This window comes from Corapipo altera, unplaced genomic scaffold, assembly GCF_003945725.1.
Source record: "Corapipo altera isolate COAL_440 unplaced genomic scaffold, ASM394572v1 2, whole genome shotgun sequence".
Lineage (NCBI taxonomy): Eukaryota > Metazoa > Chordata > Aves > Passeriformes > Pipridae > Corapipo > Corapipo altera.
In genome coordinates, this window is record NW_020884890.1 from 11,470,921 (window position 1) to 11,498,511 (window position 27,591).

The 27,591-nt window shown below is 38.1% G+C and overlaps 2 protein-coding genes across 18 annotated transcripts in view; one reads left to right on the forward strand and one right to left on the reverse strand.

Annotated features, from left to right (window-relative positions):
- Positions 1–12,986, forward strand: part of MRAP2 (melanocortin 2 receptor accessory protein 2) — a 35,202-nt gene extending 22,216 nt beyond the window's left edge. For 7 of the 11 annotated variants that reach the window (XM_027644774.1, XM_027644773.1, XM_027644778.1 and 4 more), the window contains 2 exons: positions 4,028–4,127; positions 9,253–12,986. In XM_027644774.1, the coding sequence (XP_027500575.1) occupies positions 4,028–4,127; positions 9,253–9,646 (494 nt within the window). In that variant the 3' untranslated portion in view covers positions 9,647–12,986. Of the gene's footprint in view, positions 1–3,379; positions 3,408–3,725; positions 3,745–4,027; positions 4,128–9,252 lie in introns of those variants that run through there. The other 4 variants (XM_027644782.1, XM_027644780.1, XM_027644783.1 and 1 more) reach the window with 4 other exon arrangements.
- Positions 12,987–14,854: 1,868 nt separating this feature from the next.
- Positions 14,855–27,591, reverse strand: part of CEP162 (centrosomal protein 162) — a 46,279-nt gene continuing 33,542 nt past the window's right edge. For 6 of the 7 annotated variants that reach the window (XM_027644768.1, XM_027644766.1, XM_027644767.1 and 3 more), the window contains 5 exons: positions 25,998–26,668; positions 22,971–23,112; positions 22,264–22,362; positions 19,333–19,467; positions 14,855–17,171 (listed from right to left, as the gene is read on the reverse strand). In XM_027644768.1, coding sequence (XP_027500569.1) covers positions 16,953–17,171; positions 19,333–19,467; positions 22,264–22,362; positions 22,971–23,112; positions 25,998–26,668 — 1,266 coding nt within the window. In that variant the 3' untranslated portion in view covers positions 14,855–16,952. Of the gene's footprint in view, positions 17,172–19,332; positions 19,468–21,479; positions 21,573–22,263; positions 22,363–22,970; positions 23,113–25,997; positions 26,669–27,591 lie in introns of those variants that run through there. The other variant, XM_027644771.1, reaches the window with a different exon arrangement.

A 27,591-nucleotide genomic window follows, 5' to 3' on the forward strand; every position in this document is an offset into this window, starting at 1 on the left:
TGAAAAACTTAGCTTAGCTTTTGTCATGTTTCTAAGTTATCTTCCATACTTCCACTTAATCAGAGGCCAAACCTGATTGCAATTATTACCAATTGCAAAGATTAGCTGCAGTGTTATGTACATATCTTCTTTTTAGCTCGGTGTGTCAACCAGCATGATGGGAGAAAAAATATAAATGATAGTTGTCTCTGGATTGTGGAAGGCATAGCTGCAAATCAGATCTTGGATTGCCATTGAAGTGATTGCCATGCTAAGTGTGGCAGCTGAGCTTCCCTGTCTGGCTGTGTCGTTCACAGAGCAGGAACATTCTGGACAGCTCTTACTAGAGAACAGGACAGAAGTAACAACTGCTTTTCAGGTGGAGCTTGATGAAAGATGTCGTTAGCAGTACTGAATCAGTGACCTAGGAAATCCCTTCTGTTGTTTTTTTGGTGGTTTTCTTTTGTTTCTGTTTTTTAGTTTTGTTTGTGTGTTTGTTTTAACTGACAGAATGGAGTTGACTCTGTTACCTTCGGTGTTACTGCATGCATTCCTCTGAGGGCAGAGTTTAATCTAGTAAAAGAACAGTCTATGTCTGTGTTGTGTATGTGATGATATTTCTTGACTTGGTATGTTCTTGGAATGTGTCTTGTTCTGGCTATTAGCAGCTGGGTTGAGACTGTTGTGAAATATGTAGGTGATATGATCAGACATGAAGTTCTCTGAAATCCTAAGATGAGGAGGAAGGAGGGGAGGAGATTACACGGGGTTGTATTAGGAGGGACACCTTGGATATTTACAAATAAGAGATGTTAATGAACGCCTGTAATTTTTATGTCGGAGATCTCAATGGGGAATGGACTCCAGTCTAGGTGAGGCAGGCTGGCAGTAACACTTGACCAACTGTAAAACATCATTGGCTCTTCTTAAAGATAGAGGTGTATGATTTTTTCTTATTATTACTTATTTATTTGTTATACACTGTATTCTACCTAAAATGAGAGGGCACTGTTTTCAACCATAACATAGGAGGAATTCTACAAGAGAGAGCTGGAGGACACTTTTGGATTAACATTGATTTAATTAACTGTAAGCAAGGGGAGGTTGCTAATATTTGATGTATATATAAAGGAATTCAGAAGACTGTTTCTGAAAGCAGAGAAAAATTTATTCAAAGTGACCTGTGAAGAAAAGGATTGACAAAACAATCTAATACACAAAAATACATTTCTTAAAAACAGTGGAGGTGGGGAGAAGATGAGGTATTCAAATGCCACAGTGACTTTTCAAATATATGACTGGGAAAAAAAAAACAAACCAAAAAGGATGTTCTGTCTGAGGAGGATTGAAAGCAGGAACTAGAAATCAGAAAATCTACAAGAGTAGGGACCAGATGTTTTGTAAATTAAAGCTTTAGAAAGTAAATAGACAAATATATTAAGAGATACTTGTGACTGGCAGAGAAAAGAACAAAATCCTTTTTTGTGCCTTTGAAACAGAGAGAACCTCAGAAACATTGGAGAGGTAAGATAGGTAGGAATGATCAGGGCAATCAGATCTGCTGTCAGGATGTTATGAGTCTATTATAAGGAAAAGGAAGGTTGAAACTGCAACTTGAGAAAGTCATGGTATACTTTTACAATCTATTCATAACTTAGGGCAGTATTATAAACGCAAGTGCTTCATGCCATATTTTTTGAACAGAAGTTGTGTTATGTACTGTTTATTTTGAGTAACTGTTCAGAAGTTAGTAGATTTGGATAATTTGCACTTGAGTGAGACCTAAATGAAATACTGAAGAGAACTCAGGCCACATCCTTGTATTTTAAACAAATCTAAATAATGTAACTGATACAGCAGGAGGTTGGAAGTGTGGCAGGAGGCACAATTAAGCAAGGCAGATGTAGCTTTATGCTCAGTAAACTTAGGAATTCCTTTTTGGGGGAGGAACAACAAACAAACTGCAAGACAGGCTTGTTATTCATCACATAATGCTGGTGGGTGTGCGTTTTGTGGGGAGTAGTAGTTTACCAGAATTATTTTTTTTTTAAATTCCCCCTGCCACCTTAGTTAATGGATTAAGTTTTGCAGCTCGATCAATATAATCTATGTGCATATTTTTTAGTCATCTTGGTCACACTTTACATTCTAGTTATCAACTCAGTTGCATATAATTCAAGCATGTCTGACTAACTGGTCATTACTAGTAGCTGGTTAAGTGGTAAATTTTTTATGGGAGTATTTCTTTTTAGATGAAATTTTTGGGTATTACAAAGTCCAGCAGGATGGTAGATAATCATGAATTATTTTCTATTAGTAAGGTCCAACACAAGGTGCATCTTGAACCACTGCATACAGGCTATACTTACAGAATGGTTCTGAAAGGAAAGTAGGGCACATAATTAACAGAAATAAACTCATTCCAGTATACTTTAAGCAAAAAGGGGTATTACAAACTCAACTCCCCCATCACGGAGACCTACAGTTGCACCGCGCTCTAGTTATTTTACACAGGGTGTTGAGAGGGGAAGATGTGGCATAGGAGAGATGGAATAAATATTGCAGTGGGAGACTTGAAACTTAACCTCCTTACTTTACTAGAGAAAGGAATTAAGGAGCGACTTGATTTTCACAGGGAAAAAATCTCAGGTTGCAGCAGGCATTTTGACTTTGCAGGGAAAGAACAAATGATTTGAGTTGATTTCCAATTTTCACATATGCCTTTTAGCATGGAAGATATTTCACAGTGGGAGTGTGATTAACAGCTGGGGTCAAGTACCAGGCAGGATAACTGATTCCTTGGGTTTTTGTTCTCTTTAGTTAGTGCTGTAGGAAATTCAACAGTTCTGTGCTGTGCCTGCTGCACTGGGTCAGACAGATCATCATGTAGCTTTACAGCCAGCGAGGATCTCTGAGGTTTGGTAGTGGCTGTGTAATGAGGGGTTAAGGGTAGAAAGGATTCCTGTCCTGACCAAGACTTCCTTCTTGCATGTTTGTGTGTTAATTGTTTTGTACTTCTACGGTGGAAGTTTTGAAAACTTGCATAAACAAAAAATAGCTAACTGATAGTTGAAAAAGTAGCTGGACCAGGTCATATTTTGTTTTGGTGTTCTGCATCTTTGGTCCTTGATCATCAGTTGATTGTTGTCTGGAGATATGTTTGTCCCACTGGACCTCTCTAAATCAAGCTTCTGGAAACTTTGAACTTCCCTCAGGAGCAATTGTGGATCAGCTTTTTTTATAGTTTTATACTTTTTTATTTTTCCTAGTGAAATTTCCCATACCAACAGTCTCTTGCTAGTAGGCTTAGACTTCATTGTTTGTCTAGCTCGGGCCTTAATGCTAAATAACCTCGGCACACCACATAAATTGCATAAGGGAAACTCCATCCCCTCTGCAGTCACAGAGGAGCTCCTGTTCATCCCCCGGTGAGAGAGTCCTTGTGGTGCTTGCTGTAGAGGGGGTCATGTTGATTATTCATATTTGTTGAAGAAGCAAATAGTTTTATCTGTGGTTCTGTTTATTTTGAAAACCCTCTGTCTTGCCACTAAAAGAAAGTTAGGTCTTCCTAAACATACTGTGTCAAAGAAATCCATTAAAGCTCAGAAACCTAATGGTCTGGGGCAGAAATAATTTAAAATAGCAGGAGTTCAGTTCTACAAAGACAAAGGATTTTGCTGCAAATAAGATAAACCTCTCTTCTGAGTTCTAGCACTGAAGTTGTTTCCAAAGCACAATGCTGGAAATGGGCCAGGCATCACAAAGGTAGCTGCTCTTATTTTATTAACCAAGGGAAATAAGTATCTTCCCTCTTTAATTTTCTTTCTAGTTTGTCTAGATATCAGTAAAATTCAGGCTAGAAATGAGAATTTCAATGGCAACTTTCTGTTTAAACATACATAATGATAAATTTGATCATTCTTCCTCTTTGCCGCCCAGGAATAACCTGCAAATTATTTTGGATTTGCAGTCATGGTGCATGTGGAAGGCAGCTTTCTGCAAGTGCAGGTAAAATACTGATCATCTTGTTTTCTCTTTTTTTCACCAGATTCCATTGTGATTGGATTTTGGGTTGGTCTTGCAGTTTTTGTCATCTTTATGTTTTTTGTCCTGACCCTGCTGACGAAGACAGGAGCACCTCATCAAGAGTGAGTTTGAAAATGGGAATAAGAAATCCAGCCTACTAAGTGGCACATCTGGTCTCTTGCAGCCCCCAGACAAGCAGTGACAATGCTGACATTGTACTGGCTCAGCACGGTCTTGTTCTAGTCTGTTCTTATGAATCAGTGCAGTCTATCTTCATTTCAAACAATCCGAGCATACTCATGCTAAAAGGAAGTTTGTGGGTAGGCTGCCAAACAGGTACAGGTGCTTTTAGATTACTGTTCTGCACATAAATGGTGAGCTCTAGGTGAGCTCAAGTTATCTTGGAGTGTAAGTGTGAATATTGATGGAGTATATACAAATAAAATGCAGTGCAGATGCTAAATGAAGGAAGCTGAAATCTGGCAGGTTTCCACGTTCGTGTGTTCAAATCCAAAAGGTAGATATCAATAGTCTGTACAAAATCTTCCCTTAACCCCCGAGGTCTCAGAGTGTCTTAGTTTCTGCTGAGAAATTCCAGTAGATGCTGAAGTACAGATCAGCTCCATGTTTGTTTAAAACCAGGTTGCCTTGAAAGTCCTTTATTTCTTATTCTTTCTGGCTGATAATTATGTGTAGACTGTGCCTTGCCTCAACGATTTATCTACATTTGCACAGCACCCAGGCTGCCATTGTTCCTTTGTATGAGAAAGTTTGAAGCCACATCTCCTCTCAGACTTGTGTGCCATAAAGTAGAAATAAAAAGCCTCTCAGGAGGTGAGAACACTTGCAGACAGGTAGCAATGATGAGAAGCTGATTGTGAAAGGCAATTGTTAGGGCTTATTGCTTCCTAAAGCAGCCTGTCTCTGCCTACTGGAGGCCCTTTGCTATTTAATCATATGTAGACTGGCTCTGAAACTTCACATAATAGCACATCTCTAAAGACAGGGCCACATTAGAGAGGGCATATGTATATTGTGAGCTTCTTCTGTGCTCCTGAAGTTTTGTTTCTGTGAGAAGAAAATAGAGGCAGAAGAATTGAGCTTACCAGATCCGACTTGTTGGTATTTTTGTTTCCCTTACAGACTGTTATAAAGCAGACAAACCTTGCTCCCAAACAAATTCAAAGTCCTTGTAAGTGTTGGTGTGCTGCCCCTTTCCCCTAAAGACCTTGTTAATTAGCTGAGCATCTGAATCTGTATCCCACGTGAATAATTTGAGAGGGGAAGAAGTAATTAAGTCAAATATGCAACATAGAGAATTTAATATAAATATTTGTCAGAAGTTTTTACACTTGTAAAAATGTACTTTTAGGTAGCAGAGGCCTGCTTAGTATCTCCCACTGTTGTTCTATGTTTTTCATCAATTTTCTTGAACAGGTTGTCTAGAGAGTTTGTGAAACCTCCATCTCTGGTCAGCTTCTACATCCAGGTAAACTGACCTGAATTCAGGCCTTGCCTTTATCATCAGTCTAGAGACCTCCAGAAGTCCCTTCCTTTCTAAACCTTAATATAATTTTTCTTCAGTTTCTGAAGTGAACCCAATTATTCCTTTCTGTATTTGCTTTAAACCTCTTTGCAGCTTTGGGATCTGTGTGCTTGAGTGCTCTCCCACTTACTAGGAACGCTGAGTTGGCACTCAACAAATCTGAGCACTATTTTTTTGACGTTTGATAATGAAATGTGTGTGGTATTGAACATGGATCATCCGGGAATACACTAAGTGCAGGGAATCCGGTGTCCTCTTATTTCTGATACATGTATATAAAAACTGGAGAACACCAACCTGTAAAACCAGTGCAGAGCAGTGATTTTAGTTTGCCTGCATCTTCTGTTTTTACACCCGACTGGATTCTTCATGACTTGGCGTTTCATTAGCAGGCTGTCTTGCAGCTCTCCTTTAGATAGATGTTAATGGGATTCCTAGGTCTTGGGAGAAAGCCAGCTTGATTGATGGATGTGTCTCTGACTTCAGCAAGGCTATTTGGCTGTTCTTTAAAGTACCATTAATGTGAGAGATAAGTGTAACTGGACTCGGATGGATCCGAGGTAGAATACTCTGATTTTTCTAGTAATATGCTTTTCTTGGCTTAATATAAAGGTGCATGATAGGATGTATTTTTCAGAATTACAAAAGATGTTCAGAATTGGATACATTCTCAGACCAGAAGGGTCAGGATTTCGATGGGGAGAGGCAGAAATATAATCAGTTATGGAAATTTTGTCTGTTGTATTTCTCTTTTGTTTGCCTGCATATTAGGATGTGTAGAAGATTTGCTTGTGCAACAAAAAAATTTTGCTGAAAATCTTACTGAATTTCTGTCTGAGAAATGCTCTCATTCATCACTCAGGAGAAGCTAGTATGCTTTCTTTGTTTCTGCATGTGAAAATGTCCTTAAAAATACATTTGTGCAATAAATGCAAGAGTTTGTATAACCTATCTGTAAAAAATATTGACTGGTGTAATCTCAAAGCTTTGTGTAGCATTTTAGGCAAGTTGTACCACTACTCGCAGTAAAAAAATGACAGAGAATTTTTTTTCGCCAAGAAATCAGTTGGTTTTGGTTAAGGATTCTAAGGTGAAACCCTGTCAGAGAAATGCAGACTCATTGAAACAAAAACTTCTACAGATATATGTATGTTTTTGCTGAATACTTGTTCAGGGAGATTTCTCAGGTTCAGGGTAGCACTTCAGGATTGCTACTAAGGATATGTTCAGAAGCCCAAGTTCCCCTTAGGATACTGCTGTTTTGGAGGATTGGCTCCTTATTCCTTTCCATCATTTGCCAAGTACCCCTTGTACCCCAAGTACCTCACTTCAGAGACTGTTGAGAGAAGGGATATTTAAACTATAGAAGAATCTCAAATGTCAGTCCCAATCTAGTATGCTTCTGTTAGAATGATATACTGGGCAAAATGGTCTGTACCCTGACAGTGCACTCAAGTCCAGTGGGCAGAGTCGAGAGCTTAATGCTGAGTCCAGCAGACCAGAACCCAGCATCATAGGCTGGAAGATTCCCATAAAAGGGAGGTTGGGTAAGTTCACTGGCAACTGCTTGTTTTGAGTGGTTTTCAGTATGTATGTTGCTCAAGGTGTCTCCCTGAATAAGTCATTCACCTTTCTGCTTTCTTGTTGGCAGCTTTTGGAACTCAGGGGGTTGTGTTGGCTCAAATATTGCAAAAGGAATTTGATCGTCCAGGTGGCTGTGCTCCCTTCCACAGTAAAACTAGGATTTCTGAGGCTGCTTTTCTTATTTTAAGTGTTCTGAAAAGGTATCTGCTGAAGTGTTCTTGCATATTGTAATGAGCAAGACTATGCAAGTTTCTAGTCTAGTTAAAAAAAAATTCCTCTCCAAAATACTGAGATTGTGTTTGTGAATTTCAGAATCCAAAAATATCACTGTATATTAGACCACGTGTTCCCTGCTCATGAACACAGGATTATTCCTTATAGTATGTCCTCAGCATTCTGGGTCATTGTAAAATTTAGAAACATCTTCTATTCTTCCATTTAGATTAGGTTGCTGTTGCCAGTCTTGTGTGCCCCTCTGCATTGTCAGCCTTTGCTCCTTCATAGCTCACTGGATTATAAAGCACTTTCTCCACCTATGAAGAAATTTTACTTCTCTAGTGGATGCATTTTAAGCTTTCTTCTGCAGTCACTTCTTCCTAGGCTTACAGTGCTTTTTCTTCTTTCTGTGCTTATTTGCCACCTCCCCTGTTTGTGCCACAGTACTGCATGGAAACTCTTGGGACAGATTTGCAAAACTATGTAGGAGACTCATATAGTGGTGCTTTTTATTGCATTACAAAGATATAAATGTCAGTTGTCAGTTCTGAAGGCTACTGCAAAATTATTCCAGTCTGTTTGCATCCTGGTGTGTATACAGTAGATTATTAGTTACTGGTCTGTCTTGCATCAGTTTAAATGTTATTCTTCTACGTGCTTCACTTTGACATGCAGGATGAGCCAATACAGTTTTGACAAACTAGAGAACTGCTTTGATTTGAAGGCTAGTGGAAGTGATTTTGTTAGGACAGGATTCTATCATCTAATGGAAGTAAATTAGCATTTAAGAAGCAGAGATCTTTAAGGTTAACTATGCCTGAAAGACTAATGGTAGGCATTCTGTGAACTCCAAGGTTTTAAGGGTAGATTTCTAAAGGTGTCATCTGAGGCTTTCAAAAGCATGTAGGCACTTATCTCTTACTGCAGGCTTCAGAGAATTAAATTACAGCATTTTTCTGAAAAACTCTTAAGTGCTGGGTGCACCTTTAGGTGTCCAATTATCTGACTCCAGTGTCATTTGCTACATGTTCAGATGTAAACAGTATGATTTTTTAACAGATTTTATATTCTGAGAATATGTTTAGATTTTCATTGCTCATCCTCTGAATACCTCTTCTGCATTTCAGATGCAAATAACTTGCATTTTGTGATGATAGCATATAAATTCAGCCTCAAAAAGAATGTATTACTGTATGACTTCCATCTAGCTTGAGCTTTTCTCACCCCCACGTGTTTATGGCTCCTGCAAAGTCCATGCAGATTGGTGCTGATTTGAGCTAAGATTTATATAGAAAACTCCAAAGAAATATGTTTCACTGTCCTTCCTGGGCTGTGTGCCTGAATTGTTAAGACTGTCAATCTTTGAAGCAGTCTTTAGTTCCAGCCCTTTCTAATTTGTAAATCTGAATGTCATCGACTGAAGTCGGGAGAAAAGATGGTTTGATGTCTGGACAACCAAGTACTCAAGCTATGCCTTAGTGAGAGCAGTGCTGCCTGTGCCTCAGAAAGATTTTATCTATCAAGGATTTTTTTCTCAAAGTGTTCTTATAAGCCATTTAAAAAAATGTTTTTACTTGATACTACTTGATATCAAGAGGAAATCCTGAAGAGTATTTCTAAGCTCATTCAGTGACGTGATTATTACAGTATATTTACTGGAAGTGTCATTTAAGAGTGCTGGCATTAACTTATTCCCATGGAAAATTATCATGAAAAATCAAGACTTAAAATAGCTTCAGCAGAAAATAATCAATATTGCTGGCTTTAAAAGTTTGTGGTAGATAAACCATAGGGTTTCCTTTCTTCCTGATCATAGTGGTTGTTGAAACCACCAAATTTGCTGATAAGGACTCAAATAGTTCTACTTTCATGTTTACTGTATTTTTCTTTTTTCTCCCTAGCAATGCAGAGCCTTCTGAAAAAAGATTTCGCATGAATAGCTTTGTGGCAGATTTTGGAAGACCTCTGGAGTCTGAGAGGGTCTTTTCTCGTCAAATGGCTGAAGAATCCCAGTCACTTTTCCATTTCTGTATTAATGAAGTGGAACATATGAACAAAGCAAAAGAGAGTCAGAAAGGTCCAGGTCTGGAGAGTAATATCCACTTCCAGGAGGTTCCCAGAAGCAGTGGAGTGTTTGAGGAAGACCTACATTGTCTTCCAAAATTTAACATTCCTAACTTTGTGAACACTGAGCAGAACTCTTCATTAGGTGAGGATGATCTCCTCATCTCAGAGCCACCAATCATTTTAGAAAGCAAATTGGTCATGCAATCTTCCCATCGGATCCTTGACTGAAAAAATCTTTTATGTTAAGGTAAAAGATTGTCCAGCTTGAACCCTTTCTTGGCCTTCTGCTATTTTGACAGAAGGTATTTCAGAGCTGTGCTTTTTATTGTACTAGAACTCAGTTTAGACAAGAAGTAAAACACTAAATGCTTTATTATGATGTTTTCTGTGGTCTAAACTTTTTGCCCAGCCAGCGTTATTTTTGCTTCGTTATTTTTTTTTGTTTCTTGTTTTGTTCTTTGATTTTAAAGGACTGCTTATGACCAGCTTCTGAAGGATCCCGTAACAATTTATGAGGACTGTGAAGGCTGGAGCCTGGTACTGGGAAGTGTATGAAAATTCCTTGGCCAAGAAAAGTGTAAATCTCAAAGTGAGACTGAAGTAAGGAATAAACAGGCGGCCTCTGGGGAGGTTCTGTAGCTTCTGCTACTTCCAGTAACGATGCCTGAAACTAAGCAGCACAATAAATATCTGCTTGGGATTAGCTTCAGTTTCTGATTCCTAACTGGTTTTGGTGTAGGTTAAAGCCAATTTACAAAGCTTCCAGAGGGAATACCTTGCAAATTAAATTGTTTGGCTACAGTGTTTACAAAATGCCATCACCACATGCAAATTGGTGCCTGTACTTACAGTACTTCAGAGTGACATTCCAACAGCTGCCCAGTGATGATGAGGAATTAGTATTCTACACACAAACACAGACCGTGATTTGACTCTTTTTTTTTTTTTTTGTTTTAATTGCTGATGTGAACTTCCAGTTCAGTAAGTGTAGGATTCAGTAGCTAAATCACAGGAAATAAGAAAAAAACTATTTTTCTTTTGCCAGTGCAGGTACTACATGCAAATGTAACATTAAGCTGGTGTTATATGTTGCTTATAGGCTGAACCTTCCTACACTTTTTGGCTTTATAAACAGCCCTTTCTTTATTCCTGGGCCATGGAAGGGCTAGCAGGCTTTGAACTGTTGAGAGCACCAGCTCCAAATGTGAAGCTAAGCTCTGCTTGTTCCATCTTCTTTTTGTACTCAATTGGGATGGTGTTGCAACCTCAGCTACTCTCCCAATTAAAGGTTTGTCAAGGAATTGAATAAGTGTAGTTTCAACCTTTATTTTTTAGAGACGGAATAAGGTTCTGAACCTTAGAGAGTACTTAAATTATATTTCAGCTTTCCTCAAAAGATGGTAATTAATGACCAAACGGTTTTAGAGCAAGCACAGAAGATACAGAGGCACCAGGTTCAAATCTTTTGCTTGATTTGGAGTATGCTCTGCAGGAAATTCTTAACTGAAATGAAAATAAGTGGATGCCAGATACTGTGCCTGTTGTTGTTTTGTTTGTTTTTTTTCCTGAAACTGACCTACTTTGTATACAACATGTCTGTGTTGGAGGGAAAATGTAGTAGTGGCCTGCTGATACATTCTCCAGACACTTAAATGCTGATTAATTAATTCTTCCTTCACCTTACAGATAGGAATAAGTAGTGAATGGGTTGAATATTTAAAGAATTTAAAAATGTGCAGGAAACATATTTGGTTTTTATATTCTGTGCCCTTGTTATAAACCAGTTATTGCTAAATTTCCTGTTTTCAAATGTAATTCTTACACTACTTGCTGGTTGTTTAAAGTAATGGGATTATAGTTAAAACAAAGCAGAGACTGTTTTAAACTAGCAGATTTTTGTTGAAAATATTCCAGGAGAAGAGTGAAGTGAACCCTGTTCTAAATGAGCACGGCTCCATGGGCTGCAAGATCTCCAGTAAAACATTTCAAGTGCAGAAAAGGCCTTCTTTCACAGAAGTGCTTAACTACAAGTTTGAAGGCTGTAGCTGTGGACTGTTCTCTTCCCAAATTAAGAAATTTGGGAAATCTGCCTCCGAATGTGGCAACTACTTCCTGCTGAGGCATTTCAAATAACTGCTAGCTATCTGAACTGAAGCTCAACATTGTTCTTGCTAACAAGTTCTGGGACTTTTACTAAGCATGGCTTTTATAGCCTATTTCTGAATTAGAGAGCTGCCTTCAGTAATGTTTGAGCCATTCTTCTTAATTTTTTTCTTCCTTTGCCATGCTTCAAAACAGAAATGCTGCTTAAAGGAGAGAAAAGTCTGCGTAGAATCCCTCTCTTCTGCAATCAAGAAATGAAGGGTTTTTTAAAAGCATTTAAAACTGTTTCCTTGAACCATTTAGGTTGGAAAAAGATCTTTCTGAGTCCAGCCATTATCTCAGCACTGCCACAACTAAACCATGTCCCCAGGTGCCACATCTATGTGTCTTTTTAAATCCTCCAGGGATGGTGACTCCACCACTTCCCCGAGCAAGCCTGTTCCAGTGCTTGACAAGCCTTTTGGGGAAGAGATTTCAAAAGTTTCAGATGTTTCAAAAAATGCAGGTCTGATTTTAGAAAAAGAAAATGCTGCCGTTCCCAATAGGCTAGCCTAAGTCTGTCTTCTGCTACCTTAAACCTTTGTGGCTTTTCTTTGGGTGTATAAGTGCTACTCTGGGGAGAAAAGGGGGAAGCATTTTGTGTATGGATGCTGGTGACAATGCCTAGATGAAAGGTATTTAATAAAATGACAAAGAGATAATGTCAACTTAACTAACACCACACTTGAATTGTATTCTAAGTGTCCTTCTGAAGCATGTATTAATCCTGTAAAGCTATTTAAGTGTTTGGTTCCTGCTTCTGTTATTCCCCGATGATGGTTATACTTTTTTCACCTTATTTCCCCTTCTATTTTTAAAGTCCTTCATGCTGCTTTTTACAGAAAAATAACCTGGCAGTCCCCACTGCAAAGCTCTCACACCACTTCAGACACACAGTGGCAGCAACACAGTCTGATTCAGTTTTTCTTTCTGCCTCTGCATTAGAGTCAAAGGCAAATGCAGAAACGTTCTGCAGTCTTCAAAAGCAGTTATTTTAAAGCTTTCTTTCCTTTCTTTTTCCTTTTTAGGAACTAACAGAGATATTTTGCCTCAGGGGAAAGGGCAATATATAACATGTTTAAAAAAACTCATCGTTATCCAGAAAACCAATAAGTGCATTTATTATGAAGTGAATAGAAAGTGTTCTGACCAGGGTAATCCTTCAAAATGAATAGTTGGAATTTAATGGTGTTTGAAAATGGAATTTTTGTGAGTTTTTGTATTGTTTGGCCTCAAGCCTCTTCTCAAAACTCACTATAAATGAGTAGATTTAACTGCAGAGATAGACAACTCCTCTAAGATAACTACATGCATAAACGTCTTGTATTCTGTAAGAACTTATTAGGTTATTTATTCCAGTTTTCAAAGGTGAATACTTGCAAAATGTTCTTCTATGTAAACAAGTTTTAACTGTGTACCTTTTTTTTAAAAAAAACCCCAAAACCTAAAATGCAAAATCAGAAAATGCCTGCTCAATATAGAAAAGAAAGGGAAAGGTAAAACTGTGAACTACTAAAATCTAGTGCTATACAGTAGTTGAGACTAAAAGGTGAAGTAAATGATGTATGTTTCTCATGCAGTTTTTATTCACCTGAGCTTTAACTCTTGAATACTGTAACACATTTTTTGCCACTCTTTAGCCTCAGGTATGGCAGATATGGGTGCTGAAGAAATGAGGCTGCACACACACAGAGAATTCGATTTCGGAATTTCTCCACAAATCTCTCTGCATTCCCCTTTTATTAACCTCTTCAGGTAAACAGAGCCTGCTGCTGCCATTCAGTTAACTAGAATTCCCAGGACTTTTTGCAGACTCAGTGTTTTGATTCACACACTCCCTCTCAGCTCCAAGGCCGAAACACTCCCTTTTGATTCCAATTAACTGAATGAAGATGCATCTGACTCAGCTTGTTCCCACATTGGGTAGTGACAAGTAGCAAGGACAGCAGAAGGCAGAACCTTCTACCATACATTCTCCAACAAGAGCAAGAGTTGGAGGCATGTGCTTTCTTGTTTTTGGACAAGAGGTATGTGGTTAGCTTTATGAAAGGCTAATTAGAATTCAAAGTTATGGAACTTTGTGTTCAAAAGAGTCAGGGCAGCACTTGATGCAAGGTCCTCCCCTCCCTGCAGAAGTGGATTTGCACAGCTAGTGCTAGCATACCCTTTATTTATCCTTATATTTTCCAAAATAGGTGAAATACGGGATAGAGTGGCTGACTTCAGAATGTATTATGTGCTATCAAATAAAGTCTTCATACATGATAACCTATTTAACTTGCTACATGAACAATTTTGACATGTATTTCAGAGAACCTGAAATGGAAGACATTGCTGCTGTCTCTGTCCCAAGTGCCATGATGAGATCTGATCCTTTTCTGTACATTGTTTACCTCTCTTGAAGCAATGCATTCTCTGTAATCTAGGTCACTGAGTCACCTAGCCAGCTGCTCACTTGATTTCTTAAAAGCTTCAAACATGACAATTGAAATTATTATACTCCACCTGCTTTGCTATAAACAGAAGAATTCCAGCTAAGCATCAAACAATGATTTAAAGACATTATGTTTGATTCTTTTAATCCATCCATCATGCTGCCTCCTGAAAATGCATGATGAAATAGGACAGCACAAGAAGAGGAAAAACGTACATAAGGAGTATAGAATTATGTAACTCCTGGAATGATCTCACTGAAATAATTAGTAAAAGCTATCACTTGTTTTGTCAGCCTTTGTGCAATTTCAGGGTATTTTCCCCTTTCTGTACTGTGAAGACTGCTGGAGAGTAAATAACTAATAACTTTAGCAGAGAACTTAAAGCTTGGACCTTAGTTCTCCAAAAGGAACACCCCAACTACAGTCATTCAAGCCCAGAGAGAGTCTGTTACTGTGTGGAGTGCTCACTTCATGCTAAATGCCTTAAAAACTTCAGTGAGTGTACAACTACATAAATACATTTAAGAATACAATATGAACCACATTATATCTTACAGTAATGATAAATAATACTGTCCCTGCTCAGTAAAACAGACAGAGAGAGAATTTAATTCAAACTGTGTAAGATAACAGCATTTGCTGAGAACTGAGTGTAAGAATTTTTTTAAAAAGTGTTGAATGCCATAAACACTAAGACACTCTTTTGATGACCTAAGCATTAAACATTTGAGAGAATTTCCAATAAGCAGAAATACTCCCCCTCGGATTCCTGTCCTAGGCAGTGCCCTAGAGTACCCCCATCCAGGAGCTGACCTCTCTGGGAACACAAGGGTTGCTCTAATTTTTAAAAAGTTCACACTTCAGGTCATACACTTTAATACAGTGTTACATGTATAGCAAATTGTACAGGAAGTAAAGGGTAAGTTGCAATATTATTTAATTTTATCCTTTTAATTTGCAAAACAGACTCAATAAAATACAGCGTATTTACACAGAGTTGATATTTTATATACAAAACATTATTATATTTACACATTTTATGAACATACACTAGTATTTTTTAGATAGGATCAAAATATCCATAGTAGAAATACTGAAAATATCTAAATAGGAAAAAAAACAAGATTACTATATTAATTGGCAACTGGCCAAACTTTTTTAATATCTATATATATGTGTATACAGTCTCATGCTTGTGCGTGGGCCAAAAAAAATAATAAACCTTGCACTCGGGTATAATTTGTTACACTCTGCTGTTCTTATGCATGCTCAGTCCCATGCTTGTATGAGAGAAAGTGCATGTTTACTGCTGGTCCCTGAAGAACATGACACGTAAATACACATGCACAGGCCTGAACTATTTCACATTCGATTTAAATGATAGCTTCAACCAATACCACAGGGACCTGAAGAGCACATTCTAGCTTTTATCTTCTCTTTGCCCTAAATGAGTATAGTTGATTGAGCTACAACCTCAATATATGTGCTATGGGATTCTTAAGGACTTGCAGCACTGAAACTTCAAACTAATAATTTACTGATTTATTGGACACCCATCCCTTCCAACCACCAAATACCTATCTTGAATTTTCTTTATTTTAACTTACTGCTTCTTCCTTTTAGCAGCAGGTTTTTCATATATATCAAGTATAATAACCATGCTCATATTCCCTCCCCAGTCTCCCCTCTGGAACAGGGCGGCCCCTGTGGCTTCAGAGATTCCTAAGGCTACGTTTTTTAGTGGGATGATTTTTCTTTTGCCTCCACTGGGTCCATTTCTTGAAATAGGAGACCAAAAGCTTAGCACACGAAGGTACACGTTGGTGATGCAGCAGGAATTGCTTCTATGTACTTGCTCTACAGCACAGGTGTGTAACTCCAGCAGGGCCTGAGGAGAGGGAGAAGGCAATAGTCTCTAACATTGCTTGTTACCTGCCATGATGCCTGTCAGTTCAGCAGAAAGTTACATCCACATTTGGTATTTGGGTAGTGGATTACTCCTGCTTAAGCATACTTGTCTCTTTTGTCACTCTCAAGGACAATAGTAGTTCCTTGGATTTTTTTCTCTGGCCCCTTTTGTAAGTTGCTCAGTATTTTAACTCTAAATTTGCCCACTGACACATCCTTGCAGTCTGAGCTTTAGCACACTGTCTTCACATCTGACTGGCCTCTTTGGTCTGTCAAGATTGTCTATAAAGATATTGCTGTCAGATTCTGAACAGCCCATTGTAAAAACCTTATCAATATGGCCTTCTTTTTTAAAAGGGATACCAGTGACTACTCACACTGTATTTTATAGTCTGTTTTAAATCTGCCCCCTAACTCACTCTGCCATCATTCTGACCAGCACAGTTGGAAATACCAGAAAAGTAAACAAAGAACAGTTTGAATCCGAGCATCACCAGGGAATGTCTGCTCTGCTCTAGGCCTCCAATCATTCACTAAGTTGGAAGGGATTTTAAAGAGAAGGGAAGGACTATTATATGAATTGAAGGGAGAGAAGCAAAATGCTGGAAAAAGATGATTTTCCTGCCCTACAGAATGAAATTCATTATATACTAAACATACAAATAGTTACTCAGTAGTTGAGCTAGTTACTCAAATTGTTCACAAAGGAATCACAATAACACAAGTTATAAAAAAAACTTAAAAATATTCAGCCATGAAGTACAGTATCTGAAAAAGGGAATTTTTCAGTGGTAACTGAATTTATGGAATAACCTCAATATTCCTATTATTTAAAAAAAATTGTATGTAACTTTATTACTAACAAAATATAAGACATACAAAATGACTGGAGTATTGCTCGATGCAAATCTACCTTTGGACATGCACGACTACAGATAAGATCAGAATGCAATTCAATTTATGTGTGTTACATTAATGATTTTCAATAACATTTTCTACACATAACTTTGAATATTAAAATTCTACTTCTCTAATCAACTACTACCTAATCATGTCTTCCAGCAGCTGTCCATCATTCTGAATCCACTGGAATCAGGTGCAGGAATAACAACCCCTTGTTTCTGCAGTTCACATAAAACATCTAATATTGAATCCAATTCCACTCGAAATTTCTCCAGTTCTTGATTCTTCTGCTGTGCCAGTCTTCGCCACTTCTGAGCCTCATGGGTTTGCCTTGCTTCAGTAACATGATGTGTTAGTTGGGTTGCCTGTAAATAAGAAGCAAGCCAGCGTTGCCACTTCCTAGTCCAGTACTCAGCCACCACTGCCCCTTTGCAAAAATACACCACTTCATTATATTTGATGCTGAGTCTCACAGCGAAAGGCTGACATCATGTGGAAACAATTTGTTCTGAATATTGCAAAAATCATTCTGATAGCAATCAATTCCTATAAATAGTTCCATTAATGACAGAAGGGTAGAATCGATTATTGACTAATGAGCCTCAGGAGAATTTAACTTATCCTCTCCAAAGTGGCAAATAAAGGTTTGAATATTTAAGATAAAGCTGAGCATATAACATAAAATCAATCCCCTATAATAAAAATTAGCTTTTTTTCATTTCCATTTAAATTAAAGTGCTAATTAAAAGAATGCTCTGCAAGACAAACAAATGAAATCTGATGACATATTGTAGGCTACTACTTTACTTTTAAAAACCAAAAGTCCTATGAATTATTAGAAAATGTCCTGTAGTCACAAAGATCTGATGCTGCTGCAGATAAAAGTCTGAATTAACTTCGACATGAATCCCTGACATAATCCTATTAAATTACACAAAATAAAAAGTGTCATAAGGTATCAAAATCTCCATACTGCTATTAATTGTAATAGATTCTTCAAGGGAAGCTGTACCACTTAAAGGGCATAATTATCATATTTGCAGTTTGATACTAAGGATAGCCTGTTAATTCCTTGCTCAGCAATTACCTTTTCTACATTGTTCATTTTTATATCATTCATTTGGGGGACTGTTCGATGCCCCAGTGCAGATGGTTAAAGGTGCAAAACTAGGATAAACAAAACCCAAAGCTTAATACATAATAAGGGCAGCAGCAGGAGGAAAGATGGAATTATGTAGCAATTATGTATACTATTATTTCTATTTTTCAAAACACAATACTTTGTAAAATATCTTAGTAAATACTATGGGTATTCAATGGAGTTAGATCCCAGAATAGGCAGCAGCAAACACTTTACAGATATGGTAAAGAAATCCTCACATTATGCAAAAGCAAATGAATAGCATAAAAAAGAACTGTATTACAGTTGCCTTTAGCAGGACATAACATGAACAAAAATAATAAAATCTTTAGTGGCAGCAGGGTTTGTTCTTAATCCAATGACTTGTTTATGCAGAGCTCTTTTTGGAAAGAAAATGAAATATCAGATGTAGAAATGTGTAAGAATAAAACCTTTACCACACAAAAAAATGTGTACATAAAAGTGTATTCCTTGAGATCTGCTTATAGAATTGTAGAACAACCCCCCAGACTAAGTACTACAGGTTTGACAATCTTCCTGTCCAACTGCTCTATTTTGACTTCATATATTTAAGTAAAACCTAAGTTAAAATACTAACAAAAGACAGTAATATATTTAAGTGATACAAGCGTTGAAGAAAAATCTATATGAAAAAGAAAACTTCTTCCAGATGATAGAAACTCCCCCGAAAGATAAAAAAATCAACATAGAGACCATGACATAGAATAAAGATGAAAAAAGGCAATGAAAAATTGTTTTACCCATTCAAGCTACAAAAAACTGTATCACAAAGATCCAACCTTCAAAATCACAAACTTTTAGTTTTTGGAGGATAAAGGCCTTTTTTCATTGTTTTGGGTATTAAAACCAGTATGAGCTAGATGCTATAAGATGTGTCTACACTTTTAATGCAGCTTTTCTGAATAGCATTCCTGGGACTAGAAAATAAAATGACAGTTCAATTGAGGAATATATCACAGCTTAAAAAACTCTGCATTACAAACTCTTATCAGTTTTTCAATACCTTGCTTTCCTTGTGTAACTGAAATATGAAATAAGCAAATGATACAAGGGGCTTCCAGAGGTCATGTGATCCAGACCTCTACAATAATATCAAGGCCTTTTCAGATCAGGTTGCAAGGAAGTTACACACCTGATATGCAAGTCATGCACAAGTAACTTTAATTACCACACCAAGGATGGGCTGACCAGGACTGCATCTACATTCACTTGCATCATCAGGCAGCAAAGAGAAAACCACGGCTGTAGAAAAAGTACTTGCCCTCCCTGCAGTGCGAGCTAAATGAGCCTGTGCAAATACCATAAAATTACAGTTAAACCAATAAATTGCTCTTGGAAATAAATGCAGTTATACTCTGGTGTACCTTTTGAATTTCTTGCTCTCTTTCTGCATGTCTGGTCTCTATATGCTTGATTTTCTTTTCCAGGCACAAGAAATGTTTCATTTCAGGACTCTGGCTCTCCTTAGCCTCTCTCAGTTCTTCCAACAATTTTGTCACCTACAGTTAAAGAGAAATGATGAAAATTGCTATCGTGTTATGCAGTGTATAAACCAGATTTCTTTCAAAATGTATTTGCATTGTTTAATCATTCCATTCAAAAGCTGCAGAACAGAAGACATAAAAGAGAAATCTTCTTTATTCAAAAGCTTTTACAGGGGTTCAGGGACTTAGATTAAGATTTTTCACATCTAAGAAGTAGCCTGAGAATATGAAAGTCTAGTCCTCTTTGATAAATCCAATCTTGTTCATAATGTTATGAAGTGATTGTATTCAGTCAATTTTTATACTTCATTAAAAAAAAAAAAGAGAATATTATAATTAGATCTTCTTACACCCTGGATAAAGACCAAATATAAAATGTACCAGTGTATTTCTAAGGACTAAATTGAGGAAAGACACGCTGCTAACAGACATGATTACAAGCCTGCTTTGGTCTAACAATTACCAGGTCAAATCAACTCAACCAATGACTTAAATCTGATTTCCTCATCCTCCAGAAGATAAGGTAAGTTTTCTTATAAAGTCCTACTGGTTTATTCTCATTTTTTGCCTATTTTAAGTAACTTGATATTTCTTCATTTAACATCCTAGGTATTTTTTGGTCACTTTTAATATGTATAAAAGTAAACTCAAATGAAAACACTGAAGTCTTTATGCTTAATGACAGCCCTTCGCTCCTCTTAACCATTACATTTGAGAACTTCTAACCCTCTTCAAGCACTCAGCCATCCTTGGCTCTCTGCTGCTGAATTCAAGTAGCTGGAAGCATTGTGTCTTCATAAGATGTTGTCACTCTTACTGAGAAGTGACTCCAAGTTGGCTTCTATTATTTCCATTTTTAAGGTATCTTTCTAAAATAACATGGCCTATGCTAGTGCATTTTTGCCTGTCCATTATTCCAGCAGCTTTGAACCTGTGGGCCAAGTTCAGCCACATTTGGGAGCAGAATTCTTCGTTTCATAAGGCCCATGAAAGTTAGTGTCTGCTGCTTGACTGCTAAGTTGCCCCATTGAAAGGAAGGGCTGATGCATGATCTCACATAATTTACTATAAATATAATTTAAAAATTATGCTGGAAAGATGTTATGAGGCAAAAAAGCCCCAGGAAAAATGGGCTCCGTGTGTTTTGCCAACAACAGAACCTTGTCAAATACAACGCTGTGCTGTGTGCAAGCTGTTATGGAAGAGAAGTACATAGTAAATGGAAAACATCCATAAACAGCACTTCTGAAATTACTATTCAAATAACAATCTTCCAGGAAGTCTCAGGAAAAAATATGCCTTTTTTGAGGTACCATCATTTTAGATAGGGGACTTCATCCTGTTACCAATAATGGTGCTTTTCCCTATCATTACTAACTCAATTTGCAGGTTTTGTTGTCTTCTTTTTTCACATCGACTTATTTAGCCATTTAATGCTTAAAATGTATTTTATAAGCAGCACAGCAATCACACTAGAGGGCAAAAGCAAGGCTTCATGTAGACATTTCTGTCTGTATAGTCGTGCAATGATTTCTGTAACAAAGACACTCCTTTACATTTCCTTAAATGCCAGCACTTTGAATTTGGTCTGTAAAGTGGGGGTCATACTCTCTTAAATCATCACTGTCATTAATAATCTGTAAAGCAGTCATAAAGGAAACAAATTTAAAATATTTGTTTCACTGCACTCTTGCCATGTTTTCCCAGGAAGAACTATTATATATACTGAGATCACTGGAATGAAACAAGCTTTATATGGAAGGGAAACATCTATCTTTAGATTCTTAATATGAACCTGAAGTTTCAGCCTTTATGCTGCAAATACAGAACTTAGTTAATACAACACCTTTTTTGTCCCCCTACAAACCCTCACTTTATATAAATATGTCAAGCAGAGGTGGAATTTTGCATGGGTAAAATAAATACTGAGTGGCTTTAGTGAGATTAAGATCTTTTAAAATTGCTTTTAATAGCCCTTGCAGATTAGAGTATTATTAAAATTAAGTTAAACTTAGTAATGTTCTTACATCAAGGAGATGGTGAATTAAGTATAGGCACAATGCTCAGACAGGCTATATCCTCTTCCTAAGCAGGAGGTGGTAACAAAAAGACTGGCAGTACTTCAAGAATAACAAAAGCATACATTAAAAAAACCACTTGAGCTAAAAGATAGACAGCAATTTGACACAACATTAACCCAAAAGCAAAAATAAGAACAAATGTAATTTTTAGGTTATATGCTATTAATAGAAATAGAAGATCAGAAAAAACCCCAGTGAATTTCAGAACTATTACAACTAACTTTCCCTTCCTAAGAGACCTTAACTTTCATAGATAGCGGAGGAGAAAACCAAGAATATAATTGCCTAAGTGAGTTTTATGGCAATGAAGGAATTGAAAAAGGAAGGCTTAATCTGAACACAGAACTTGAAAACAATAATAAAAAATCCTCTCAATAAGGAAAAAGTCCTGCGGTCCATTTACTACCCATCATAACTCTCAAGGGAGAGGCTACGAAAGCTTGGATTAACCTGCTGATCAGCTTTCATAGAGATATCAGACTTTTCGAACAAATTAAGGATTATAACAAAAAAAAATAAATTCAACAAAGGTCAAGGTTCTACTTCTGTTCTAAGTTGTTCTCTCACATTAAAATAGCATATTGCATTCTCAGGTATAATTGATGTAGAAGCAACTGACAAAGATACGGTTTCTAAGACTTATTTTACTATATATTCTTTGAGGCTTTATAAGGATGAAAGTGAAAACTCTTACTAGAGTAAGGTACTCCCAATCCAAATTTAAATATACCTCTTTTTGTAGGAGTTGCTCTCGTATCTGTGAAACTAAAAGAGCTTCCTGATGTCTCTGTTGTTCACTGATTTGTTCCTGAAGATGTTTTATTAACACCTACACAAAAAAGATTAAAAATCGTTGGTCATTAACATAAATACCCATGATGACATCTGAAAAACTATGCAGGAGAAGTATGGCAAAAATATAAACAGTATTGTAGTACTGCAGGTGTAAGTGATGTGTGTGTTAACGATACAGCCTCTAACATGTGTGCATCCTAGATAATAGTCCTCTGCATGGACTGTTAAATAGCACACAGCTACATTATAGTATATGAAAACAAGTCTCAGTCTTCGAGTAACTTTCCTCAATTAAAAAAGTTCTTAAATAATCTAAATGCAATAGCTCCTTCTACCTTCATACTGTGTGTAAAACTAAACCCAGAAAGCCTGTGGAATCTCCCCCCTTGGGGATACTCAAAAGCCATCTGGACATGGTCCTGAGCAACTGCCTCTGGATGACCCTCCTGAGCAGGGGGGGTTGGACAAGATGAACTTCAGAGGTTCCTTCCAACCTCAGCCATTCTGTGATTCTGTGAATACAGTGGCACAAGCTGATTTTTAAAACAGTAGGTTTTAAAGAAAGATAAAGTTTACAGTACTATAGAAAGAAATAACTTCAGGATATATCTATATGTAATCAATGCATCTGCTGTATCTTACCTCTTGTGTTGAAATTCTGTTGTTTAGTTCAGCTACTTTAGAAGTAGAGTGCTCCTTTGCATGCTGGCAAACAATCTTCTCCACTTCCCTCTGATGGGAAGCTTTCAGAGATGCAATGTATTCTGCTGTGTCCTCCTGTATTCTGAACAGAGCAAGGCAAAAATAATATGTAATAAAACAGCTACAGATAGTTCTTCAAAAATGCAGCAAAGTTTCTCACTTGAACATACAAAATATCAAAAATGGTAAAGGCAGCAGGTCTTTGATATTTCATAACAAAACCTTGCAAAATACCAGCACTTCATTACTTGCTCTGGAGGGATGACAGAGTGGGAAGCCAAAAATATTGGATATGTGCCTCATTTAACTAGAGGCAGCTAGGATACAGAAAATTCAGTCAATTACCTTTTTTAGCTGCTTTTATAAAAAAAAAGGAGAGAAAATATGTGCTTTTAAATCATAACACCGCTTTCTCTTTTAAGTATCTATTTTAGAAAAGAATGCTTTGCAATATAAATATGCCAATTTACTTCTACTTTGACTATGAAGAGACCTAAGAGAGGCCAAGTGAAGTATAAATATAAGGTATCTACAGTTGGCCAAGTAAATCCTGCTGAAAGCATATCCCAGTTTGAAGGAAAGTATGGATACCAAATATTAATGCTATACAACACAAAGCATCTAAAATATAATCACAGAATCAGCCAGGTTGGAAAAGACCTCTGAGATCATCAAGTCCAACTCTTGATCCAACACCACCATGGTTACCAGACCATGGCACTAAGTGCCACATCCAGTCTCATCTTAAAAACCTCCAGGGATGGAGAATCCACCACTTCCCTGGGCAACCCATTCCAATGGCTGATTACTCTCTTTGTAAAGAATTTCTTCCTAATATCTAACCTAAACCTTCCCTGGCAGAGCTTAAGACCATGCCCTCTTGTCTTACTGATAGCTGCCTGGGAGAAGACACCAACCCCCACCTGGAGAGACACCTCTGCCTGGGAGAAGACACCAACCCACCACTCCTCCTTTCAGGGAGTTGTAGAGAGTGATGAGGTCTCCCCTGAGCCTCCTCTTTTGCACGTTAAACAACCCCAGCTCCCTCAGCCTCTCCTCATAAGACTTGTGTTTGAGTCCCTTCACCAGCCTCACTGCCCTTCTCTGGACCTGCTCCAGCACCTCAATATCCTTCCTGAACTGAGGGGCCCAGAACTGGACACAGTATTCCAGGTGTGGCCTCACCAGTGCTGAGTACAGGGGCAGAATCACTTCCTTGGACCTGCTGGCCACACTATTCCCGACACAGGCCAGGATGCCATTGGCCTTCTTGGCCACCTGGGCACACTGCTGGCTCATGTTCAGCTTCCTATCAATCCAAACTCTCAGGTCCATTTCTGCCTGGCTGCTCTCCAGCCACTCTGTGCCCAGTCTGTAGCACTGCATGGGGTTGTTGTGGCCAAAGTGCAGGACCTGGCACTTGGCCTTGTTGAACCTCATCCCGTTGGAATCAGCCCAACTCTCCAGTCTCTCCAGGTTCCTCTGCAGAGCCCTCCTGTGCCTTCCAGCTGATCGACACTCCCCTCCAATTTAGGGTCATCTGCAAATTTGCTAATAGGAGTTCTACAGAGTCAAGAGACTCTCTAACATACAAAGCCACCCCTCCACCTCTCCTACCTTGTCTGTCCCTTCTGAAGAGCTTGTAGCCACCCATGGCAGCACTCCAGTCATGCGAGTCATCCCACCACATTTCTGTGATGGTGACTACATCATAGCTTTCCTGCTACATGTTGGCTTCCAGCTCCTCTGTTAGCCATACTGTGTGCATTGGTGTGCATGCTCTTCAGCTGGGCTGCTGATTTCACTCTTAACTCGGGCTTTCCACCCTTAGGCTCATCTCTGCAGAGCCTGGTTTCAACCCCTTCCCCATTCAAACCTAGTTTAAAGCTGTCCTGATCAGCCCTGCCAACTTATGGGCTATAGTCCTTTTGCCCTTCCTAGATAGATGAAGCCCATCTGATTTGAGGATACTAGGTACCATGGAATTTGCCTCATGGTCAAAAAACCCAAAATTCTGCCAGTGGCACCAATCCTTTAGTCACCTATTGATAAGATGGGCTTTTCCTACTCCTCATTCATCCCTGCTACTGCAGGAATTGAGGCGAACACCACCTGTGCTCCTATCCCATTAACTAATTGACCCAGCACCTTGAAGTCCTTTTTAATCGCCCTGGTACTTCTTCCATTAATGTCATCACTGCCAGCCTGGGCTACCAACAGTGGATAATAATCTGAGGGTTGAATTAGCTGAGGGAGTCTCCTACTAATATCCCTCACCTGGGCCCTGGAAGGCAGCAGACCTCCCTGTGGGATGGGTTGGGTTGACATAAAAGGCCCTCAGTTCCCCTTGGAAGGGAGTCACCTAATACAACTATACCCGCCTTTTTTTCTTTATAGCTGTGGTTGTAATCCGTCTGGTAGACAGGGTGCAACCAGGAGACCCTCCAGACAGATCTTCCTCTTGACTGTCCTCTACCTGACTCTCTGGGTCCAGGGCCTCTTATCTGTTCTTTAAGGGCACCTTAAAGGTGAGGTGGGGTTGGGAGGGGATTCTTTTACTTCTCCGATCAGGGACCTGTTTCCACTGCCCTCCATCTACTTGGTTTGCTCCATCTGCCTGGTGGACAAGCTGGGCTCTGCCCCCCTAGTCGGCTGATTCGCCTCCCAGGGGACCTCCAGCAGATGATTTACATGATTTACACTGAGATATTTTTACTTAAAAGCATAACAAATTGTAGCATTAGTAAAAGCATTAATATAGGTTTGCCTGTAGAAAGAACTGTGACAGTGCACTGCTTAAAACAAAACCCAAAACAAAACATCAAAAAACCTTCTGAAACACTCTCAAACAGTACTAATAAAACTATAAGCTAGCTTCACACATGGCTGACATGTTAATGTGCCACTTCAATTGTGCATCAGCCAACACTTCAACAAGGTTTTTAAAGGAATATGCTGAGCATTTACCTTCGTATGTTATTTTCAGAATAAGCCAGTGCTGCTTGAGACTTCACCCGCTGCTGGCTCATTTCTAGAGACAATCTCTCTAGCTCCTCTTTCAGCTGTGCATTTTCTTTCAGAACTTCTGAGAGATGAGAATCAGAAAAGGTATGTGGTTGGTATATTTTGTCATCATTGAAAATGCTTAGAAAGGGTTCACTGTAGTGGGAATTCCTTTCATCTGTTGCTGAGGTATTCTTTTTCATGACTTCTGTACAGTTTTCCTTATTATTGGTTATGTTTCTCAAATTATTATCAGATAGCATCACCATCCTTTCTTTTTGAAGTTTCTCTACAGTTTTTGTAAGGTCTTGTATTTCTTTATTTTTGGTGACCAGTTCTTCATTTAGTTTTAACAATCTGTCTTTTGCGTTACCTTGTTTCATTTTAGAGTCTGTGCACTCTAAGTCTTTATTATCATTTTTACTTCTGAGTTTTAATTGGGAATTTTGACATTTAAGTTTTTCAATTTCTGTCTGGAGGTTTCTAACAGTGATTTGATGGGTCTTCTTTAGATTCTGAAGCTCCTGCTGAAGTTCTGTAGAACCAGCTTTATCGCCATTCACTTTTGGTGTTTCACTCATAAATTCATAGGCAAGCAGTTGCTCAAGCTCTGCAAGTCTTCGCTCATACTGTATCTAGGAGAGGAGTAGGAAGAGGGGAACAAAAAGCAGTTTCATAAGTGTACTTTTATTATTAGCTCTTCCTATTATTCTTTAAAGCTACTGCACATCTGAAGCAAGATTTCAGAATAGGATACACATCAATATTAGTAACAACACTACTCAATCAGTTCAGAAATTAGTGAGTGAAAAAAGTCTGTGGTAAAATAAACTTTCTCAAAACATTTACTACAAAGTCATCACAATGGATGCAGTAACTATGGGACAAAAATTGTATTGACAAGAAACTATTTCATTTTTATATAATTGAGTTCTCTTCAGATGTTTCCAACTCAGAAAGGCAAAGTAACATCTTATTTTAGTATAGCAAGAAGTAGTTAATTTTGTCATTATGTATTTGCCATGTGTCAGTTTGCAAACATTCCTGTCACACGCTCAAAATTGTACATATTTCAAAACATCTTAAATTTTAACAGAAAAGGTCTTCATTTTTATTTATTTGTAGTATGAATATAGACGTATGAATTCAGAGAGACACGGAATCTTTCTTCCTAATGCACTGAGGAAAACCTGACTCTTCTTAATAGCCTGGATAGCCTTTGAGGAAAGTATGACGAGTGATTCATATGGAGAAGAGGTGGAACAACTGGCCAGTGCTTTCCTTTCCTGCTCATTAAGAACCTGTGCAGTTCACTTTTTCCTTGAAGTAAAATGCCAGATTTCCATGCTTGCTAACACAAGTCTTTCGGCTCACGATCAGGTAATTTTTTGATAGAATGTTCAGTGTTCCCAGACGTTCCCTGGAGAAATGCTCTGTCAGCAGACCTTTGAAACCACGGCCTTTGGTACAGCAAGGAATTAGGTAAGCAGCTACTCTGACCCACAGAGTGAAAACCACCTGTCTTAATTGTAAGAATTAAATTATTAGGCCTCAAGAA